Consider the following 20,476-nt stretch of genomic DNA (forward strand, 5'->3'; position numbering starts at 1 on the left):
AGACCTCTCGCATGCCCCCATACTGAATGTAACACCAAACCATGATTTTTCCTTCACCAAACTTGACTGATTTCTGTGAGAATCTTGGGTCTCTGCGGGTTCTAATAGGTCTTCTGCAGTATTTGTGATTATTGGGATGCAGTTCAACAGATAATTGATCGAATATATCTACCTTCTGCCACTTTTCTAAACGATCAACTAAAAGTCAAGTTATTATTTGTTGCTCTTACATCTAGGATCGATGACAAGACTTTTGTCAGGTAGTGTACAATCATGTTGTTTGCCCAAAACTTTGCTACTTTTTGTTACTAAAAAATCTCAGACTAGATTAGGCAGGAGCTCTCCACTAACGGAATAGTTCACCCAAAAATGTTATTTACCCCATAGTTTACTCACCCTCAAGTCATTCTCTATGTACATGACTTTATTCTGTTGAAACACAATTGGAGTAGTTTTACATTATATGGCTTTTCCATCGGTCAAGTCAAGTCAATTTTATTGTCAAGTATGCTAAGCATTCTTGATATACAGTACAGCTGAAATTACAGTCCTCTCAGCGTACACTATGCTGTATAATGGTGTTGGGTAGTGGGCACCAAAAGGTTAACATATCTCTTATAAAGCAGATCAATGTGTTTTGTTACAAAAAATATGTATAATTTTTACATTAAAAACAAATCACTGACTTCCTGCAGCTGCCAAATGTGCATTCTAGACAACTTCTTGGTGGACATTTAACTTGACATAAGACACATTTAAAGGACAAATAAAGCCATGCAAACAACTTAAGCTCTTCTTCTTTTCCAGTGAAATCCCAAGACAACTTGTTTTCCACTTTAAATTAGTTACCAGCATTTAGTTATCCTCATTCATCTAGTCTAACTGGAGCATCCGTTATGTTAGGCATCATACATCAAGTCAGATATCAGTCAAGTTGTCTAGAATGCCCATTTGGCAGACGACTGAAGTCATTTGAGCTTATAATTTGCAAATAAGAAATATTTTTGTTAAAAAAACACATTGATCTGCTTAGTAAGACATGCATTAACCCCCTGGCTGCACATGGGTTAGCTTTATGTTGGATTTATGTGCTTTTGCAAGCTTAAAAAATGGGCCTCTACCCAACAACATTATACAGCATGGAAGAGCCAGAATAAAATTTAAAACTACCCCTACTGTGTTTGTCTAAAAAAAAAATAGAAATCATATACACTCAGGATGCCTTGAGGGTGAGTCAATTATGGGATCATTTTAATTTTTGGTTATACTGTTCCTTTAAGCTCAACAGAAAGCAAGATGGGTTATGTCTGTGGTTTATTTAGTTATAAAATGTATCAGTAAACAATAAGTTCTTTCATTGTGCAATTCTGATTGTTTTTGATCTATTACTAAGGTTCCAAACAAAGCAGAAAATGTATATCTTCCAACATTTTCTCTTAAATGATTCAACTTTTGGAGTGTCAATTATTCAGTAATTCACTTGTTAAGACTTGACACCACCTGGTGGTTTCAGTTCCATCTAAATAGTTTTTCTAAAATGTTATAATTAGAACATTAATATTATAGCATCATAAAGGCAATGTGATTGCAGTGTGAATGCATTTTGATATTGATTTCATTGGTGCATAGGTCTATACTGTATTAAGAACCCAAAGACATGACAAATGATTAACATTCCCTTCGAATCTAATTCTCTAAAATTCCTATCAGTCTTCTCAGTCATCTCTCTTTTCATATATGACTTGACAAACTATGACTTGACATTAATTTTGAACTTTGCGATGTTGCCCGTAATGTATTATGGTATTATTAGTAGTATTATAAAAGTCAAGATTTGATTTTTGCACTCACGTCAGATGAAATGACACGTTGGTCTTTACAGTATGGCAAGAAATGGTAACATAAGCTTGCAAACAAGTTTGTCTGGATTACAAGTGACGTGCACATACATTCCTGCCTCCTGAAAGCATTTAGGTTTATCTTTTTTGAACTTTTAATCCTTCTCATATATGACTAACTCATGGATACTTAAAATACCAGACTCTTCTTTATTATTGCTATTTTATACATTTTATAATAAATGCAATGTCACTATTAAATGAAAATGGAAAATGTAATATTACATTAAAAATAATAATAAACAAAGACTTATATTTAAAGTCATTTTCTGGGATGCATTTGAAACAGTAAACAAGAGTTCACATGAACTGTGGAGTTTTTATTTTCCTTTTCCTTCACTATTAGCTACAATGTGGGATATGAACACAGACTTTTAATTTTCAGTCAGCCAGCCCAAGTGCTTCCGGTGAACTGTCTTTCCATTACAAAATTACCACATTTAATATCTGATCTCTTGAAAAATCTATAAACTTCACTGCCTGATAGATATTCAATATAAAGTGGGTCAAGAAGACAAGACAAGACCAGACAAGAAGCACTTGTCACTTGCATAAAATCCCTCCCACCCCAATTTCTTTAAAATATGAAAATTAGTTTTACTTTGGTATTTTAAATGGAGTTTCCATGCCAGCTTGCTGCTACTGATGTCGCTAGTGTTTACAAGGTCTTTCATCTTGTTTTATGCTTAAACAACTAAATGAATGCTTAAGTTTGTTTAACTTAATGTATTTCAATTACATTACAACATTGATGTTATAAAAGCAAGATTAAGCTTTCACTGGAAGTTAGCTAATAAACACTAGCTGTGCATCTAGCCCATTAAAGGAGATTATAGGCCTAATTTGAATTGAAACATTTGTTATTAGTGACACCTGTAGGCCGAAGGCCATTAAATGGACTGCAGCCACCTGTGTATTGGTCATGCTCACACTCGTGCACATGTAAATACAAAAGAGACTAAACAAGATGCAATGCCCTGATATACTCACTTTGGTGTTCTTTTCTTTTCGCTGCTGGGAAGTTAGTAATGTTAGTGCTGCACTTTCCTCCCAATAACAAAATAAAGACAACAAAAATGACGAACTGGAAAATCATCTGGTCATAGTGATGTGGCAATGTTTGCTGTTGTTTACCAGTGACAAGTCGACAGACGAAATAATTAAAATTCCACTGCATGCTAGTTATAGGAAGTATATTTGAGACTACAGACTATCTCTGGCTGTGTAAGACTGTAATTCGAATCAATAGCATATTTGTAAAACAGACTGACGCAGGTAGCTTACACAGTACTTCTGTGTGCATTATCCAGAACATAAGCATCATTTCTATGTCTAAGTGAAAGGAAGAGAAGCTTTCTGCAGCGTGTATAAACGTCAGACAAACGTCACAAAGTAACCCAGGATGTTGGTTATCTATTTTTAAGTGATAGTTCACTCCAAAATTAAAATGTACTCTCCCTTAAGTGGGTTCAAACCTTTATGAGTTTATTTCATCCGTTGAACACACACACACAAAATTATATTGAAAAATGTTGGAAACAATCCTACTATGGAAGTAGTTTCCAACATTTTTCAAAATATATTCTATAAAATATATATATGAAAGAAAGAGGGGGCAAACTGTCTGTTTATGCTTGGCTGATAAATAAATGTAATTACCAAATAAAAAAGTTATATAAATGCCCCTTGAAACAATTTTTTTTTAATTAATACAAATTATTCTTTTCTGGGGGGTGGAACCAAGGGCAACCTCCAGCTTTCCTTTGTAAAGCAAATGCGGAAGTAATGGAAACTGCTCTATGCACAGCTAGAGTTTTAAAGCCAACAATAAATGTCCGGTGAAAGCTTAATGTGACTATATTCAATTTCACAAGGTTGTTTTTACAGCATTGATGTTGTAATGTAATTACAATACATTCAATTAAATAGATTTAAGCATTCGTTTATTTGTTCAAATGTAAAGCGAGATGAGAGACCGTTGTAACCGCTAGTGTCCTTAGTAGCAACAGGCTAGCGCAGAAATTCCATTGAAAATACTGGAGTAAAATAAACGGTAATATTTTAAAGACATGGCGAGGGGAAATGGAATTTAATGCAGTGCTTCTTGTCTGATCTGTGACCCACTTCATTTCGTATATCTAACAGGCAGTGAAGATCGCTCATTTTTTCAAAGAAATCAGACCTTTAAACGTGACAACTTTGTAATGGAAAGACAGGTCACCGGAAGCCGCCGGGCGGCCTGGTTGAAAATTAAAAGTCCGTGTGCGTATAGCCCATTCATCAAAATTCTGCTAGTCCTGGCTCCATAATAGAGCAAATTTCTATTGAGCCCAAAATGAACAACTTTACAGCAGAAAAAAAGTGGCCTGGTACAAAGAATGATTTTGGTTCATATAGCTAATATTATCCTTCCTAACGACTATTAGGGGGTGAATTTTTTTAGAACTCATCCGTTTTGTTTATATTAAGTTAAGTTAAGTCAGCATTATTAAGGGCGTGGCCACTTGAGTGACAGCTAGGTCTCGCTGGTCGCCGTCACTTCACCTCATTCTGGCTGATTAGCCGCTGCACTCGGCATATACATCATATTTTGGTTTTGTTTTATGTGGCTTTACACAGTCAATTGCCTTTTGGAATTATTTCCTACAATTATCAGATGAGGGCGACGCAGTGGTGCAGTACGTAGTGCTGTTGCGTCACAGCAAGAAGGTTGCTGGTTCAAGCCTCGGCTGCGTCAGTTTCAGTTTCTGAGTTTGCATGTTCTACCTGCGTTCGTGTGGGTTTCCTCCGGGTGCTCCGGTTTCCCCCACAGTCCAAAGACATGCGTTATCATTGCTGCATAATACATATGCTGGATAAGTTGGCGATTCATTTTGCTGTGGTGACCCCGGATTAAAAAAGGGACTAAGCTGAAAAGAAAATGAATGAATGAATGAATTATCAGATGATATGGTGTGCTGTGTGCACTTAATTGTGTTCACAAATCATTCATTTGCCCTCCATTTCCCAGGTGAGTGAAATATATACTTATATATCATATCTATATATGTATTTGTTTTATTTAAGATAAATTATCATTTATATTTTTCTATAGACCTGAAATGCACATTCCTGAATCTGACAGATTGATTAGCTGTAGGCTCTAAAACAGCTTTTAGATTTCATAAATAGCCTTGCATTAACTAACACAAACTAGACTTTAATTGTTTGGAAATAATTAGCGATTTCCTTCTGTAGAAAAACATCATAAGAATAATATTTAGTGGCTCAATGTGTTACAGCAGTGTTTTTAAAAGGCTAAACATTTTATTGATCTAGTGTACAACCAAGCACATGTGGTCAGAACACAAACGAGTCGCAGGTAATAAAATATAATTATGCCAATTAAAAAAAACTGTCTATTCAAAATGCTAGCAGGCGTCTGTAGCTCCGCTCATGCTCCGCCTCTTTGCCCTTGTTTGGTATCCCCCAGTCGGTGCGATGACGCATGAACAAAATGCCGACGGTTGGCCGCGCCTACTTGTAGCTTCTTTTGCGTTCTTCAGAAACCTATGGGTGACGTCACGGATACTACGTCCATATATTTTACAGTCTATGGGTGGAACGAACACAAGGTTTTGATTTACACAAGGGGAACATTTTTATTTATTTTTTGCAACTATAAAATAATGTTCACACTCAAAACATTGCAGGGTAGTGCTTTAAAACAACTAAAAAAACTAGTATTCTATACAACTTGTGGGTGAAACCGGAGCACCCGGAAAAAACCCTGAGAACATGCAAACTCCACACTGAACACCAACTGGCCCAGCCAGGACTCGAACCAACGACCTTGCTGTGAGGTGATTGTGCTACCCACTGCGCCACCGTGCTGCCCTAATCTGAGAGTATGCTGTACAAATCCAATTTCAAGCATTAAACACAAATCTTAAGAACAAAACATTTTATGTTTTTAAAATATAGCCTGGACATATGTGAAAGAATTTGCTTTTATTTCTAAAACATTTTAAAGATAACATGTACTCTATATCTCATCATTTAAATGTTTTTGGAAATTAAAGTTTATTCGCTCACATGTGTCCAGGCTTTTGTGAGGTAGTGTGAACGATGTGTCTGTAGTGAACATAAAGTAAGAGTGTACACAGTTAATAATGCGGACGGCTGCCCTGAGCTTGAGTATATTCTGCACACCGCTTTTATTAATGCAATTGGGTCACTGGAGTGCCTTTGAATGTTGATTTTTTTCAGTTTTGATTCTGTATGCAGATGATGCAGTTCAGATGCTGTATCTGTGGCATTCACTGCTCTGACAGCATACCTTCACTTCAGACAGGTGTTTTTCCTATCAAGAGCGGTCAGGGGAGTTTTACAGGTGTAGACTCAACCCACTTTTCCTCACTCTCTCTCTCTTTTTCTCTCTCACTCACACTCTCTTTCTTTTTCTCCACACTTCTCTTTTTTTAGTCTCACTCGTACAGGTGATGTGAGAGGCAAACATTGCAGCTTCTTACCAAATTCCCCAAAACCCAGGATTTAAAGTGTCATGCAGGGGAGGTTTAGATTGGCTGAGACATCATGACCTGGACAAGCCCTTTGACCCTTCTTCAACGTGGCTGGACAAGGCACAGAGACCAGGACGGACCTATCAGGAAGGTGGTCTCCAACCTGCCCTTCGAAGACCTGAGGAAACGTGAACAGCCGAACCGACAGTATGAGGGCAACGCCATCAAAACCAACAAATACAGACTGTGGTCTTTCCTCCCCATGAACTTATTCGAGCAGTTCCACCGCTTGGCCAACATTTATTTCGTGGGCCTGGCCATCTTGAATTTCATCCCAGTGGTGAACGCGTTCCAGCCGGAGGTGGCTCTCATTCCCATTTGTATCATCCTGGCACTGACCGCTGTCAAGGATGGCTGGGAGGATTTCCGGCGGTACCAGACTGACCAACAGCTCAACAATATGCCCTGCTACATATTCAGAAGGTAAACAGCTCCACATCACCAATAAAAGTCATTGATTAGTACTTTACTGTAATCAGATTTACATATTAAAATGATTTTATTAAAATATATTATTGCATTGTCAGTTTATATGTATAAAAGTATACAGATTAGAAAATGCAACTAAATTTTCATAAGAAGCTAATATACAAAATATGTCCAGTATGCCAGTATTTCTGGAGTATTATGTTAACGTTTCATATTTTAATAGATATATTTTTATATGACATTTTAGTTATTAGCCATGCTTGCTTTCATGGTATTTTTTGTTTCTAGAAATGTATGTTTTTTAATAATTTTAAGGGATTTTCTTCTTATTACATATTGATTTTTAAATAAAACAATTTAATTTTAATATTCTGGTCATTTTAATCATATTTTTATTATTTTAAATAAAATCAAAAGCCATCTGGATGAGAATTATTTAAATATTCTTTTATTTTTAAATTATTATTATTTCAAAGTTCAAGTCAGCCTTATTGTCAATACAAACACATGTACAGGACATTCAGATAATCGAAAATGCATTACTCTCACACCCTAGGTGCCTAACATATAATATTAATACAAAAGTAGAATTTAAAAAAATAAATTACAATAAATACAAGTACACATATTAAATAATCTAAAAACTATAAGTAAAAATAAAAAAATGTAAACAGTACAACTACACTTAAGGGCATATGGCAAGGAGTGCAAACCAGGTTGTGCAGATGCAAAACAGTATATAGTGCAAAAAACTTGTAAATATGATAAAGTGACAGTGTCTTAATAACATACAGGGAGGTAGTATGAGATAACTAGAAGTCCAATGTTACACAAAGTGACCGTGCAGATGTTATATTACTGACCTGACCTGCACAGAAATAAGCATTGTCTGCCTTTGAATCAGCTTTGAAATGTTAAATCACAAGTTACTGCATGGCAAATTCTAAGATGCTAAAAGCAAATGTTTAATGCTAATATGCCAAGTCATGTTTATTTCTGCCAATAGCCAAAAAAAAAAATAAAAAATTACAAAGACAACAGGCAATAAGGTTTCATGAAATTATTTCAGTTCATTAATCATTAGGCACATTCTGTTCAAAAGAATGCAGTTTTTAATCCAATAGCTAGTTTGATGATAATTCATTTCAGTTCAATACAAAGTTTATGTAATGCTTAAAGGAACAATCCACCTTTTTTGCAAGGAGGCTCATTTTACAAGTCATGAGCAGTTAAACAGTTTAGATTTACAATTTTTGAATCCATTCAGCTGATCTCTGGGTCTGGCAGCTGCACTTTTAGTTTAGCTTAGCATTAATTATTGAGTTGGATTAGACCATTAGCATCTCGCTCCAAAAAAAGGTAATTTTTCTATTTAAGGTTTGACCCTTCTGTAGTTACTTAGACTAATGGAAAATTAAACGTGGCTGTTTTCTAGGTCAATATGGCTAGAAATTATATCTCATTCTGGCGTAATGTCCAAGGAACTTGCTGCCATACCATGACCATATAACAGGAACAATGATATTACACAGTGCTTTTACCAATATGGGGACTAATTTTAGGCACTGCATCATTGTTGATCCAAATTTCTTGATGCGCTAGAATCAGTGTATTTCCTAGCCATATTGACCTGGAAATTGACATTTTTCATTGGTCATGTATTTAAAGAAGAGTCGAGCTTTAAATAGTAAAATGGAGTGAGATGCTAATTGTCTAATCCAATTCAATGATTTATGCTAAGCTAAGCTAAAAGTGCTCCCGCCAGAATTTGGTTGAATTCATTAAAAAATGGTTAAACTGATCTGTTTAACTCTAGGTGACTTGTAAAATGAGCTAATTTCCCAAAAAAATGGGAATGTTTCTTATATTGATTTATCCACAAATACTGTAATGGATGTGAACTAGGAATGAAGATGAAAAAATTCTTTTGGTCTGTGCATTCTCTGTTAGGCACGTTACATCAGAAAATGGGTTTCGGTTTCAATAGGGTTCATGAACACAAAGTTGCTTGTGACAATATAGTGAAATGCCTCTCTGTGCTCTTTCTCGCCTCTCCACATCCCTCCCTCATTCTCTCACTCTCCTTCTCCCCATGTTTCTGTGAGCTCTGTCGTGGTGCAGAGACTCGCTTGAATTTGTGTTTCACTTCATCTGTGTTTCGAAACCCCATGGGAATTTTTGACCTAGAAATAAAATTTGTGTGGGAGATTTTTTTTTCCCTTCTTTTTGAAGAGCCTCACAATGTCTTGCATCCAACGCATTGTGTGCATTTTGACGAGATCCTCATGATTGTGTTGCATCAGAGGGGTAGACAGAGAGGCATGGTTTAGATCTATTTTAAAACGACTGAATAGCTGGTGGGGAAGAAATAAAATGAGTAATTCACCACACTTGAGAGGTGAAGGGACTGAGAGGCTACGGGTTAGAGAGAGAGAGAGAAAGAGAGAGAGAGAGAGAGAGAGAAGAGAGAGAGATTTCGCAGCAGTCACAGGTACACCCTGAGATATATTTTTACTTCCAAAAGAGATTCCAAATCCATCACTTATTGCTATGGTTACTTAGTCTCTTTCATTTTTATTTGGGGCTAAGCCGCTGCTCCATTTTGTGAGTCCCAGAGTGTTTCCATACAGGGGAGACCAGGTGGTCCAGAAGCACATGGGCAGAAACGGGCTCAGGTCAGTCCGAAAAACTCAAACCCACTGTTGTCCTGACATGCCTGTCATGCCCAGAGGCGGTGTTATAAAAACCTACTCCTACAATATGTGTTTTGCTGTTCTTTTAACCATGTCTTGGGCAGCTAGGTTATTTTGTATTCAGAAATAACAGGCAAAACTTTGCATAATGCCAACAGGAAATCTAAATCTATTTATTTATTGTGCATCACTTCATGCTATTCGAAAGAAAATGTTTGGCTAACTAGACTTTTATTAAAATGAACGCACAATGGAGAGACTTTATAGAGGATGTATTGGAACACTTTGCAGCCTATATATAAATTTTAATCATATACACTCACCGCCACTTTGTTAGGTACGCCTTACTAGTACGCCTTACTTTGCCTTCAGAACTGCCTTAATCCTTTGTGGCATAGATACAACAAGGTACTGGAAATATTCTTGATATTTCTTCAGAATTTCTTCAGAGTTAGTAAACGATTAATAATCAAATCAACATTTATATATTGTATTATTCAGACATATAGTAATGGTCACTATGTATGTTAATAAATGCTTTATTAACTCAACTTCATGCAGTTTTGTGACCTAAAGTGAGAACTATTTATGCTTTATAAATCCCTTATAAATGGTATTAAAGGCTGAGTATCAAATGAACAATGAATCTCCTGTTCCACCACATCCCAAAGTTGCTCTATTGGATTGAGTTCTGGTGACTGTGGAGGCCATTTGAGTACAGTGAACTCATTGTCATGTTCAAGAAACCAGTCTGAGATGATTCGCGCTTTATGGCATGGGGCGTTATCCTGCTGAAAGTAGCCATCAGAAGATGGGGACACTGTGGTCATAAAGGGATGGACATGGTTAGCAACAATACTCAGGTAGGCTGTGGCATCAACATGATGCTCAATTGGCACTAATGGGCCAAAAGTGTGCCAAGAAAATATCCCCTACACCATTACACCACCAGCAGCAGCTTAAACTGTAGATACAAGGCAGGATGGATCCATGCTTTCATGTTGTTGACACCAAATTCTGACCCTACCATTTGAATGTTGCAGCAGCAATCAACACTCATCAGACCAGGCAACATTTTAACAATTTTCTTTTGTCCAATTTTGGTGTACCAGTGCAAATTGTAGCCTCAGTTTCCTGTGATTAGCTGACAGGAGTGGCACCCGGTGTGATATTCTGCTGCTGTAGCACATCCCCCTAAAGGTTTGACATGTTGTGTGTTGTAACGAGTGGTTATTTGAGTTACTGTTGCCTTTCTATCAGCTTAGATCAGTCTGACCATTCTCCTCTGATCACTGTCATCAACAAGGCAGAACTGCCACTCATTGGGTATTTTCTCTTTTTTGGACCATTCTCTGTAAACCCTAGAGATGGTTATGCGTGAAAACCCCAGTAGATCAGCAATTTCTGAAATACTCAGACCAGCCTGCCTGGCACCAACAACCATGCCACGTTCAAAGTCACTATAAACATCGTCTTGACCATGTCTACATGACTAAATGCATTGACTTGCTTCCATGTGATTGGCTGATTGGAAATTTGCGTTAACGAGCAGTTGGATAGGTGTACTTAATAAAGTGGGCAGTGAGTGTATATGCATTGTGCAAAATATATACTAATAAAAGAAGGATATAATCTAGACTGAAAAGCAATTTTCTTGCTCTGTGTTTTTGTTTTGTTTTCCAGTGGAAATATGTAAATATATGTTCTCCAATCGAGATACATTTACTGAGAAACACAATTGAAATAAGAGATTTTGTGCTTAAAACAGGCAAATAATAACTGCAGGTTGGCTTAAAATTTTTTTTAAAAGTTTTAAACAACTGTTTACTTGCTTAAATGATGGCTCAGATCGTGCTGAATAAGGTTTACTGGTTTACAGTAAGTGATGTTGAGGAAGGTATTGGTGCAGTATATGCAGAATCTTGAATTTTCAGACACTACATTTTAGATAGTATTCAATACTTTCTGAGGCAGAGAGCACAATGCCATCCTCCCAACTTCTTCTGCTGATCTGTGGAGTTGCAATATCACTGTGTGATTGAAAAAAGTTAATACGCTTTCTATCACTGCTCTATAGAACTGAAGCCTTTCGGTCTTTGATACCTTAAAACTTTTTGAGCTGTCATGGGAAGAAGAGCCTTTGGTGAGCTTTTTTGATGATGCAAGTTCTTTCAGCTCAAGGTTGTTAGCACAGCACTATTCAGTGAGAGATGAGGCCTCATTCCTGCATCACTAACTGTGAACAGATCAACCAGTGCAGCTTTTTGTTGGCATGACTGTATTAAACGCTATATGAGCTATACAGAATAGGCTTGGATAGGTTACAGTTTCTTATAAAAGTTAAAAATACAGTTTTTTTTTTCAGATTTTCTGTGAATGTGTGACCTCTGATTCATTAGCTGCAATTAGGTGATGATGAGCACTTTGAAATGCTGCTTTATTGCTAAGCTTTGAAGCCTTTGCAAGTATGTACAGTATCAAATTTTATTATTTTATTTTAGTTATTTTATATGATTTCACTTAAAAGGATAATTCACCCAATAATGTAAATTTACTCACCTTTAAGTGGTGTCAAACCTTTATACGTTTCTTTATTTTGGACACTAAATTAGAATATTTGATAGCACTTTATAATAACTACACACTATAAATCATTTATTAAGCATTAGTAAATAGTTAATTCATTATCTGTTATCCAATTTTATTTAATTGTATTTTTACACTCCTGTTATTCAGCAATGTTTAAACTTTACTGTAATTAAATTTTTTTATAAGATTGCGAACATTTATTGTTTATTTGATACTGAGCCTTTAACACCTTTAATTGCCATTTATAAGGGATTTATAAAGCATAAATAGTTCTCACTTTAGGTCAAAATCTGCATGAAGTTGAGTTTATAAAGCATTTATTAACATAGAGACCATTACTATATGACTGAATAATAAGATTTATAAATGTTGATTTGAAAAGGTTATTAAATATTTACTAACTCATTCTGAATTATTCTAAAAGCCCCCAACTACTCTAAAATACAAATGGTTTGTAAATAACGCAATACTGAATTTAGTAATTAACTATTAATAAGTAATAAAGTATAAAAATACAATTATTAGGCACATTATACGTGTGCTTTTAAGTCAAGAATACAGCCTTTGTAGGTGTATTTATAAACTGCTTACTAACGTTTATTAGAGTTAATACTTAACAGATAATGAATAAACTATTTTGCTAATGCTTAATAAATTATGCATAGTGTGTAGTTATTATAAAGCATTGTCGAATATTTTAAAATGGTTACCAATTTTCAGCTTTCTTCAAAATATCTTATTTAAAATATCTTACTTTATCTTTATTCAACAGAATTGTTTCAGGCTTTCAACATTTTTCAAAATATCTTTTATGTTCAACAGAATAAAGAAAGTCAAAGAGGTTAGGAACAAGCAAGGATTGAGAGAATGATTAGATGATTTACAGTTTTGGGTGAACTATCTTTTTAATTACAGGGTATGTGCGGGGTCTTAAAAAGTCTTACAATGTCTTAAATCTCAAAGGCTAAATTTAGGCCTTAAAAAGTCTTAAATCTATGGAAATATTGTGTTATAGGACTTAACTCTTTTTTAATCTTAATTTTTCTCATGTATAGCCACCCAATCTGACCATTAACACCCATACAATCACCAACAATCCCAATCTCAGTAAAACTTTCCCAATTATCCCCCTTATATGCCCTATTCATTTTGAACATTCCAACATTTAAACTTATTAAAAGCTTATTAAATTTATTAAAAATAAAAAAACATTATAGTCATCTCTCTTAAATGTAATTTGTTTTTAAAGTATTTTTACAGTTTTAGTGATTTTCATGTTGACAATTGTGTTCTTTTGGTAGTGCACTTTGAAAACATTTATGCCATTTTGAACCGTGGCGGAATTTACGTTGCGTCTCCAAAGCTTGTAAAAACAAAAATATAGCATACGTTATTGGTTTTAATTTATAGTAGGTTATTTATTAAGAAATGTATCTGTAGCCTACTGTATATGGCATAGGCCTGTTGGTTTAAACATTTCTGCAGAATGTGTCAAATTGAAAAGTAGACATTTTTAAAAAAATAAAAATAAACAAATAATTAAACAATATCCTTAATAATAATAATAATAATAATAATAATAATAATAATAATAATAACAATAATAATAACAATAATAATAATAATAATAATAATAATAATAATAATAATAACAATAACAATAATAATAATAATAATAATAATAATAAATAATAATAATAAATAATGCATAATAATAACAATAATGCATAATAATAATAGTAATGATTAATAGTATTACTATTATAATTTGAAAGGATTTTTTTTTTCATTTCTTAATAAGTAGCCTACTGTAAATTAGGCCTACAATCATTAACGATTTATATGGTTTATATATGAGATTAGAAAACATGTTAGCTAAATGATTTTTATATGGAATATTCTCAATAATGTTTGTAAATGAAACATATATAGGTCCTATATGTGCCGTTTATATATAATTTATTTAATATACATATAATTTTTACCAAAACTAATATTGGATTTTTTTTAAATGTGTGTGTAAAACAATATAATTTGCACAAAATATTATGGGTTTTTTCTCTAAAGAAGTTGTTACTCCATCCCATTTAGAGCGTCATTATGGACGTTTTAAGTTATAACTAACATGGTTCAAACGATGGATTTGCGACAGAGCAACTACGGTTTTGGGAAACACTCGTCACTACATCGTTCTTTTCCCAAACGACGCATCATACTATGATCGTTCAGCCATGAGTTACGTCATTGTTTGTGAAACGCACCCCTGAACAGCCAAGTCAAAACACACATAACAAGCTCTACAAATAAATAAAAGGATTCATAAGCACATCTTATTTATTAGTAGTTCTGTTTGGTCATACACCATCGTGTCATACATTGAAACGTCATACATCAGAATATCAATTCCTTTTCAAAAAGATACTATTCAACAGGTCTACATTACATCCTTCAAAATATACCTGTGTATGAATGGATATCATTGAAGAAGAAAAAAGTGTAGTGTTACTGCATCACTATTCAGGAACAAAACAGAGCTACTGTACTTTCCATTCCACTGTATTTACGTTGCCAGGACAAGAAGAGACAAAGCTACTAACCACAAAGTATCAGTTCAACTACTGAACTGCTGTAATATAAAAGCAATATTAAATGCGCTAAATTTGTAAAGTAAAATGTGTTGTTTAATCTAGCTTGTGATTTCAGGAAAATAAATATACAGGCAACATCTGCTACATTTATGCACCGTGACGCACGACAACCAGCGCGCAATGTTTTTATCCGCTTTCTTTGCAAGAGCTGTTCCCTTTTTATGACATTGTTTTATCATGCTGGATTTTCATACCCGTAAATAAACAATTGAATTTCAAACAGTTCCCAGCAGTCAGACAATCCCTCGTTCCACTGGCTCCACAAGGGGACCTTCTGTCTGAAAGCAACAAAATCATTACGCTAATCTAATACTTCACACGCTTTTACGCTGTACAGTGTTGCTAATGCCTGTAATGTGCACGTTTCCCTCTCATATTGGACGTGAATGAACTGTGGTGCTTTCCTCCAGCGGTTATGATTGATTAGTTCCTATTCTACCCCAAAGGGAGAGAGTTTTATAATATTGTTCACACACATAGTCGAAGCCCCTTTCATTAAAACAGCTCAGGGCAGGCGAAGTGATGCTTATTCCATCTTGGCTGTTTAATTTGCTCCTGCTGAGGAAGTTTTTTACTGCTGTGGAATATTTGGTCAAATAAGCAGCAAGTCTTGGTGCTCGTTTAGCAAACATGATTTTTACATTTGCTGAAGAAAACAAGAATGGAGCTTATGGTTGCAAAATTTACTGGCATGATGGTAAGGTGTTGCTGCTGGTCGCCAGGGTGTTGCTAAGATGTTCTGATTGGCTCCTTGATGGGTGACTGGTGTCTAGATATGGTTGTCGCTTGAAGCACTGTGATGCATGATGGTCTAGTGATGTCATTTTGTTGTTTACATAGAAGCAATGATCATAAAACTTCATTTCAACCTGACTGACTGAACTAAGACTGAACTCTGTATATTCATGCATGGAAAACATTGGAACTGACTCCTTGTCATGCTTCTTCATCTTCAAACAAATGTTATCCTCTTTTAGAGATCAAGCTTAAGCCAAATTCAGGTCAGACATTCAAGACTCAATATGCTATATGTGCTAATTCATGTTAGCGCTATGTAGTGAAACAAACTAGAAACATTATAGAAACAAGCTGATTTCTGCATGTCTATATTTTACTTAATTCTTGAAACATGCTTAATATGAATGTTAAATGTTAATTAGTGGTAAGCAAGTTAGCAATAGGTTAGCAATATTTAAATCATGCTGAACAATAACTGCTATTTCAGACCTGATTTTGAATGAACCTGATTATATATTTTTTTCATTATGACTAACATAGAAGCATACATTATTAGCAGCACCAAATATATATATATATATATATATATATATATATATATATATATATATATATATATATATATATATATATATATATGTGTGTGTGTGTGTGTGTATATGTATATGAAAAAAAATCAACTACTGTATGATCCGAAAAATCGTGTTACGTCAGTCTCGTCTTTTTCATCATCAAATCAAATAAAAAAAGAGACTTGTGGTTGCTGTTTTCAGTTATCCGGTGTTGTATGAGTCACAAATCTTGAATATCACAGTATTTCTTAATATTAAAATTATAGGGCAACGCGGTGGCACAGTGCTGTCGCCTCACAGCAAGAAGGTTGCTGGTTCGAGCCTCTGCTGGGTCAGTTGGCGTTTCTGTGTGGAGTTTGCATGTTCTCCCTGCGTTTGCATGGGTTTCCTCCGGGTGCTCCAGTTTCCCCCACAGTCCAAAGACATACGGTACCGGTGAATTGGGTAAGCTAAATTGTCTGTAGTGTATGTGTGTGAATGAGTGTGTATTGATGTTTCCCAGTGTTGGGTTGCAGCTGGAAGGGCATCCGCTGCGTAAAACATATGCTGGATAAGTTGGCGGTTCATTCTGCTGTGGCGTCCCCAGATTAATAAAGGGATTAAGCAGAAAAATTAATAAATGAATTAAAATTATACTGATATAAACAGCAACACTCTCGCACAATACCCAGCTGATTCAGTCGTTACGCATTTTTCGAACAGAAAAGCATGTTCAGTGTGATCTGCCTCTTAGTGTCCCACCAGTGACGATATACAGCCATATCGCCATATGATATTGCATTTATACAACAATTCGATAGCATAATTGTGTACTTAAAAAAGAAAATCAAACACAGAGAGTCTAAAAATCCTTTTGTATGAGGAACTACTTTCTTCCGCCATTCATTCACATCTGCAGCTGATGTCAGAACAGCAATTGCTACAAATGTCTCTTTACAGCTAGAATTTGAATGATTCTCTAGTGTAATATCTAAAGTGAAAACAAAACTGGTAATTTTGCTCATATTTTAAGATTATAAGGCTTGATGGCATGAAATGCCATCAGTCTACAGACATTTCCCAGTATTTCTCTGTTGCAATCGGGATATCACAATTATTAACCTCGAAAAAGCCAAAGCAAAGCAAACACTATTAGATTACTATGGTATAAATACAGCACTACAACATACAAAAGAGAGAGATTGAGAGAGAATTCACTTACCTGTGAACCTGTAATGATTTGATCAGCTGTAGTTTGAAATTACACCGAGTTTTTCTACTCTAATCGCTTATTATGCGGTCACTGTCGCCAACGTGGAACGTTAAACGTCTTTGCTCTGCTCTGTATGACAGGTTGATAGAACACTGTAAATTATAAATATTTAAAATAGGCACTATCCTTATAAATAAACCACATTGTTGCAATCTAAACAACTATATTCTTGCCTGAAAAAGCCTCAAAAGTACATTATGTTGTCCAACAGCTGCAATATTTGTCAAACTGAAGTGAGTTTATTGATCGGCTGTGACTATGTGGGCGGAGTAATACGGGAGGGTGAGGAGGCTATACGAGTGCTATTATTGCAGAATATCACACGACTATCAGCCAATCAGATTTAAGAACCAAACAGAACTGTTGTATAAAAATATTATATATTCATTTTTTTTTAATCAGTGAAATGAACAATGTCTGAGTTTTAATATTACATTTAGCTGAAAAACAACATTCAGTCAAACCTATTTTTTCTGGAGCAAATAACAGAGGATTGCAACCATATAAACTAATTGTAATTTCACATTAAAACATCCACCAGACTCCAGAATAAGTGTCCGTCAAAAATGGTGCTCTCGGCTGGTAATGAGAGGTGCAAGGCCAATAAAGCACTGGAAGTCCCATGTCCAAAATCATCATAATTTTTTTTTTAACAAATTGCATTTCAAAACACTTTTGCTCTCATTATTTGAATAAACATTACACCTCTGGAACCAGTAATAGTGATGTTTGCTTTACTAAACACGCCTGATACCTAAAAAAAGAGGCAGGCTTCAGCTTGAAGTCTATAATCAGTCTCCTGGACATATGTGTGGAGAGGAGAGGGGCAGTTGGTGTGGAGGAGGGATGCAGGAAGAATTGTCAGGAGTGTGGCAGGTAGTTATTTATAGATATCTTTCCTTGTGATAGAACATACTGGTCCAAACTTTCATTACGAAATACATCTGCTGTAAACAATGGTCAACTTTACCAAACAGTCGACAGGCTTCCCATTTCACATTAGCATGCATGAGCTTTGACTTTTAACACGGCATGCATTTGTATCACAAAAATGTGAGTAGGATGCAGTGGAACTAATGCCTCCTTTCCTGTTGAGTCACATCGACCTTGTACAAATGGTTTTTAAGCTTAACTCAATACATGCATGCACCTTTCCCACGTAATCTATGGTTCGTCATGCTTCTGTTAGAGTAAATATGTATTGTACGGATGACACTTGAACCATGAGGACTTTTGGTCTATCTCATGGCATTTAACAGAGAGGAATGCAGATATATTGGTGGATTAGATTAAAGAAAGATACTTTGTAGACGCATCTACTTGTAGTTTGCATGTGTAATGAACATCAACTGAATACAAAAAAATGTGCCAGACTTTTGATCAGAGACTTGAAATTGTGATTATGATTGATTATGATGAATAGTTTTTTACCTTCATAAGATTCATAAGATCCCACAGATATATATTATAGCTTATCAAATTCGCCTGTCTTTGGGTGTGACCAAAAATATATTGTTATTTTAACACTATTGTATCTTTACACTCATGTTGTCAAAAATATCAGAAATGGCCAGAATCAGATTAAAGAAGGAGCTCCAGATGGATACTTTTGTTTCGTTTTTACTTTAAGATTAAAGTTGCTGCATGTCTGCCAGTTCGTGCCTCTGAATGAGTGAGTTTGAGCTACTTGCACAGTAAGTTAGCATTACAGGTATTTCCAGTGTACAAAACAAAACGCCCACAAAGAAACTCGACCCAGAGGAAGATATAAACATAGAAACCCCACTGCCTGCTAGTGTTTCGGAAGTGAAATTGTCAGAGCAACACAAACAGAATACAGAAGTGCACGGCTACTTGCAAGGCATGCGCTGTGGGTTATGGCGACCACTCAATGCAAGAAATATAATTCAGCCTTAAAGCTGATAAAAGTCATTAACTAGCTTGATACTGCTCTGTTCGTTATACATAAACATTACACTAGTAAATCACATCACAAACTCCTGACCTCCGAGATGTTTATTTGTTAAGTCTCTTATGTTAGTTAGTATATCCAACAACAGGCAGACATAGTAAATCTCCAGTTTCTACAGTGAGTAAACATAAATGTTGGAGCCGTGTTGTCGACAAATGTGCAGATTAAAGGTTTAGTTCACCCAAAGGTGAACATTTTGTGATTAAATACTCACCGTTCTGGCATTCCAACCCCTGAGACCTTTGTTCATCTTCAGGACACAAACTTTGATATTTTGATGAATTCTGAGAGCTCCCTCATCCTCCTTATACAGAAATTGTGCTAAGACATTCCAGCCTGATCCTAACTATTTTATGATTGGTCAGTTTAGATGCTAACTCAAACAAGAATGAATTGTACAAGTTCAGTCGTATAAAAATATACGTTTTAAAATAGGAGGCACCCAACCCTACGCCTGAACCCAAACTTCATTTGGGGACGAGCAAATCGTACTGAATTGTACAAATGAACGAACAGTATTTATGTGCGATATCACATAAATAACACGATATAACAAACACCAATATAAAGATGGTAAGTAAATCAATGAACAATGACTGAGCTTTAATATTACATTTAGCTGTAAAACACAACATTGCAGTCAAATCTATTTTAGGTTTTGTTAGTTTAGTGGCTAATTCATACGAATTTGTATGAGTTCAGTCATACAAAAATGTATGATTTTAAAAAGGAGTCCTGGCACCCCACCCCTAAACCCAAACGTCATTTGGGGATGAGCAAATCATACTGAATTGTACGAGTGAACGAACGAATGGTATTTATGCGCGATATCACACATCAATAGCAACAATAAAATTGAACAAACACCAATATAAAGATGCTAAGTAAATCAATGAAAAATGGCTGAGTTTTAATATTACATTTAGCGGTAAAACATAACATTGCAGTGAAATCTATTTTACCAATTGTCAGTTTAGTGGCTAATTCATACAAATTTGTACAAGTTTAGTCGTATGAAAATGTATGAATTTTAAAAAGCAGGCGTGGCACCCAACCCCACCCCTAACCCAACGTCATTTGGGGATGAGCAGTTCGTATTGAATTTTACAAATGAGATTGTATG

General features: G+C 35.3%; 1 protein-coding gene across 1 annotated transcript in view; it reads left to right on the plus strand.

Moving 5' to 3' along the window:
- Positions 1-6,367: 6,367 nt before the first annotated feature.
- The window catches only part of atp10b (ATPase phospholipid transporting 10B), a 69,289-nt gene continuing 55,180 nt past the window's right edge, over positions 6,368-20,476 (plus strand). The window contains exon 1 of the mRNA XM_056472587.1: positions 6,368-6,883. Coding sequence (XP_056328562.1) covers positions 6,474-6,883 — 410 coding nt within the window. The 5' untranslated portion in view covers positions 6,368-6,473. The remainder of the gene's footprint in view (positions 6,884-20,476) is intronic.

The sequence above is a fragment of the Danio aesculapii genome, chromosome 14 (genome assembly GCF_903798145.1).
Source record: "Danio aesculapii chromosome 14, fDanAes4.1, whole genome shotgun sequence".
NCBI classification, from domain to species: domain Eukaryota; kingdom Metazoa; phylum Chordata; class Actinopteri; order Cypriniformes; family Danionidae; genus Danio; species Danio aesculapii.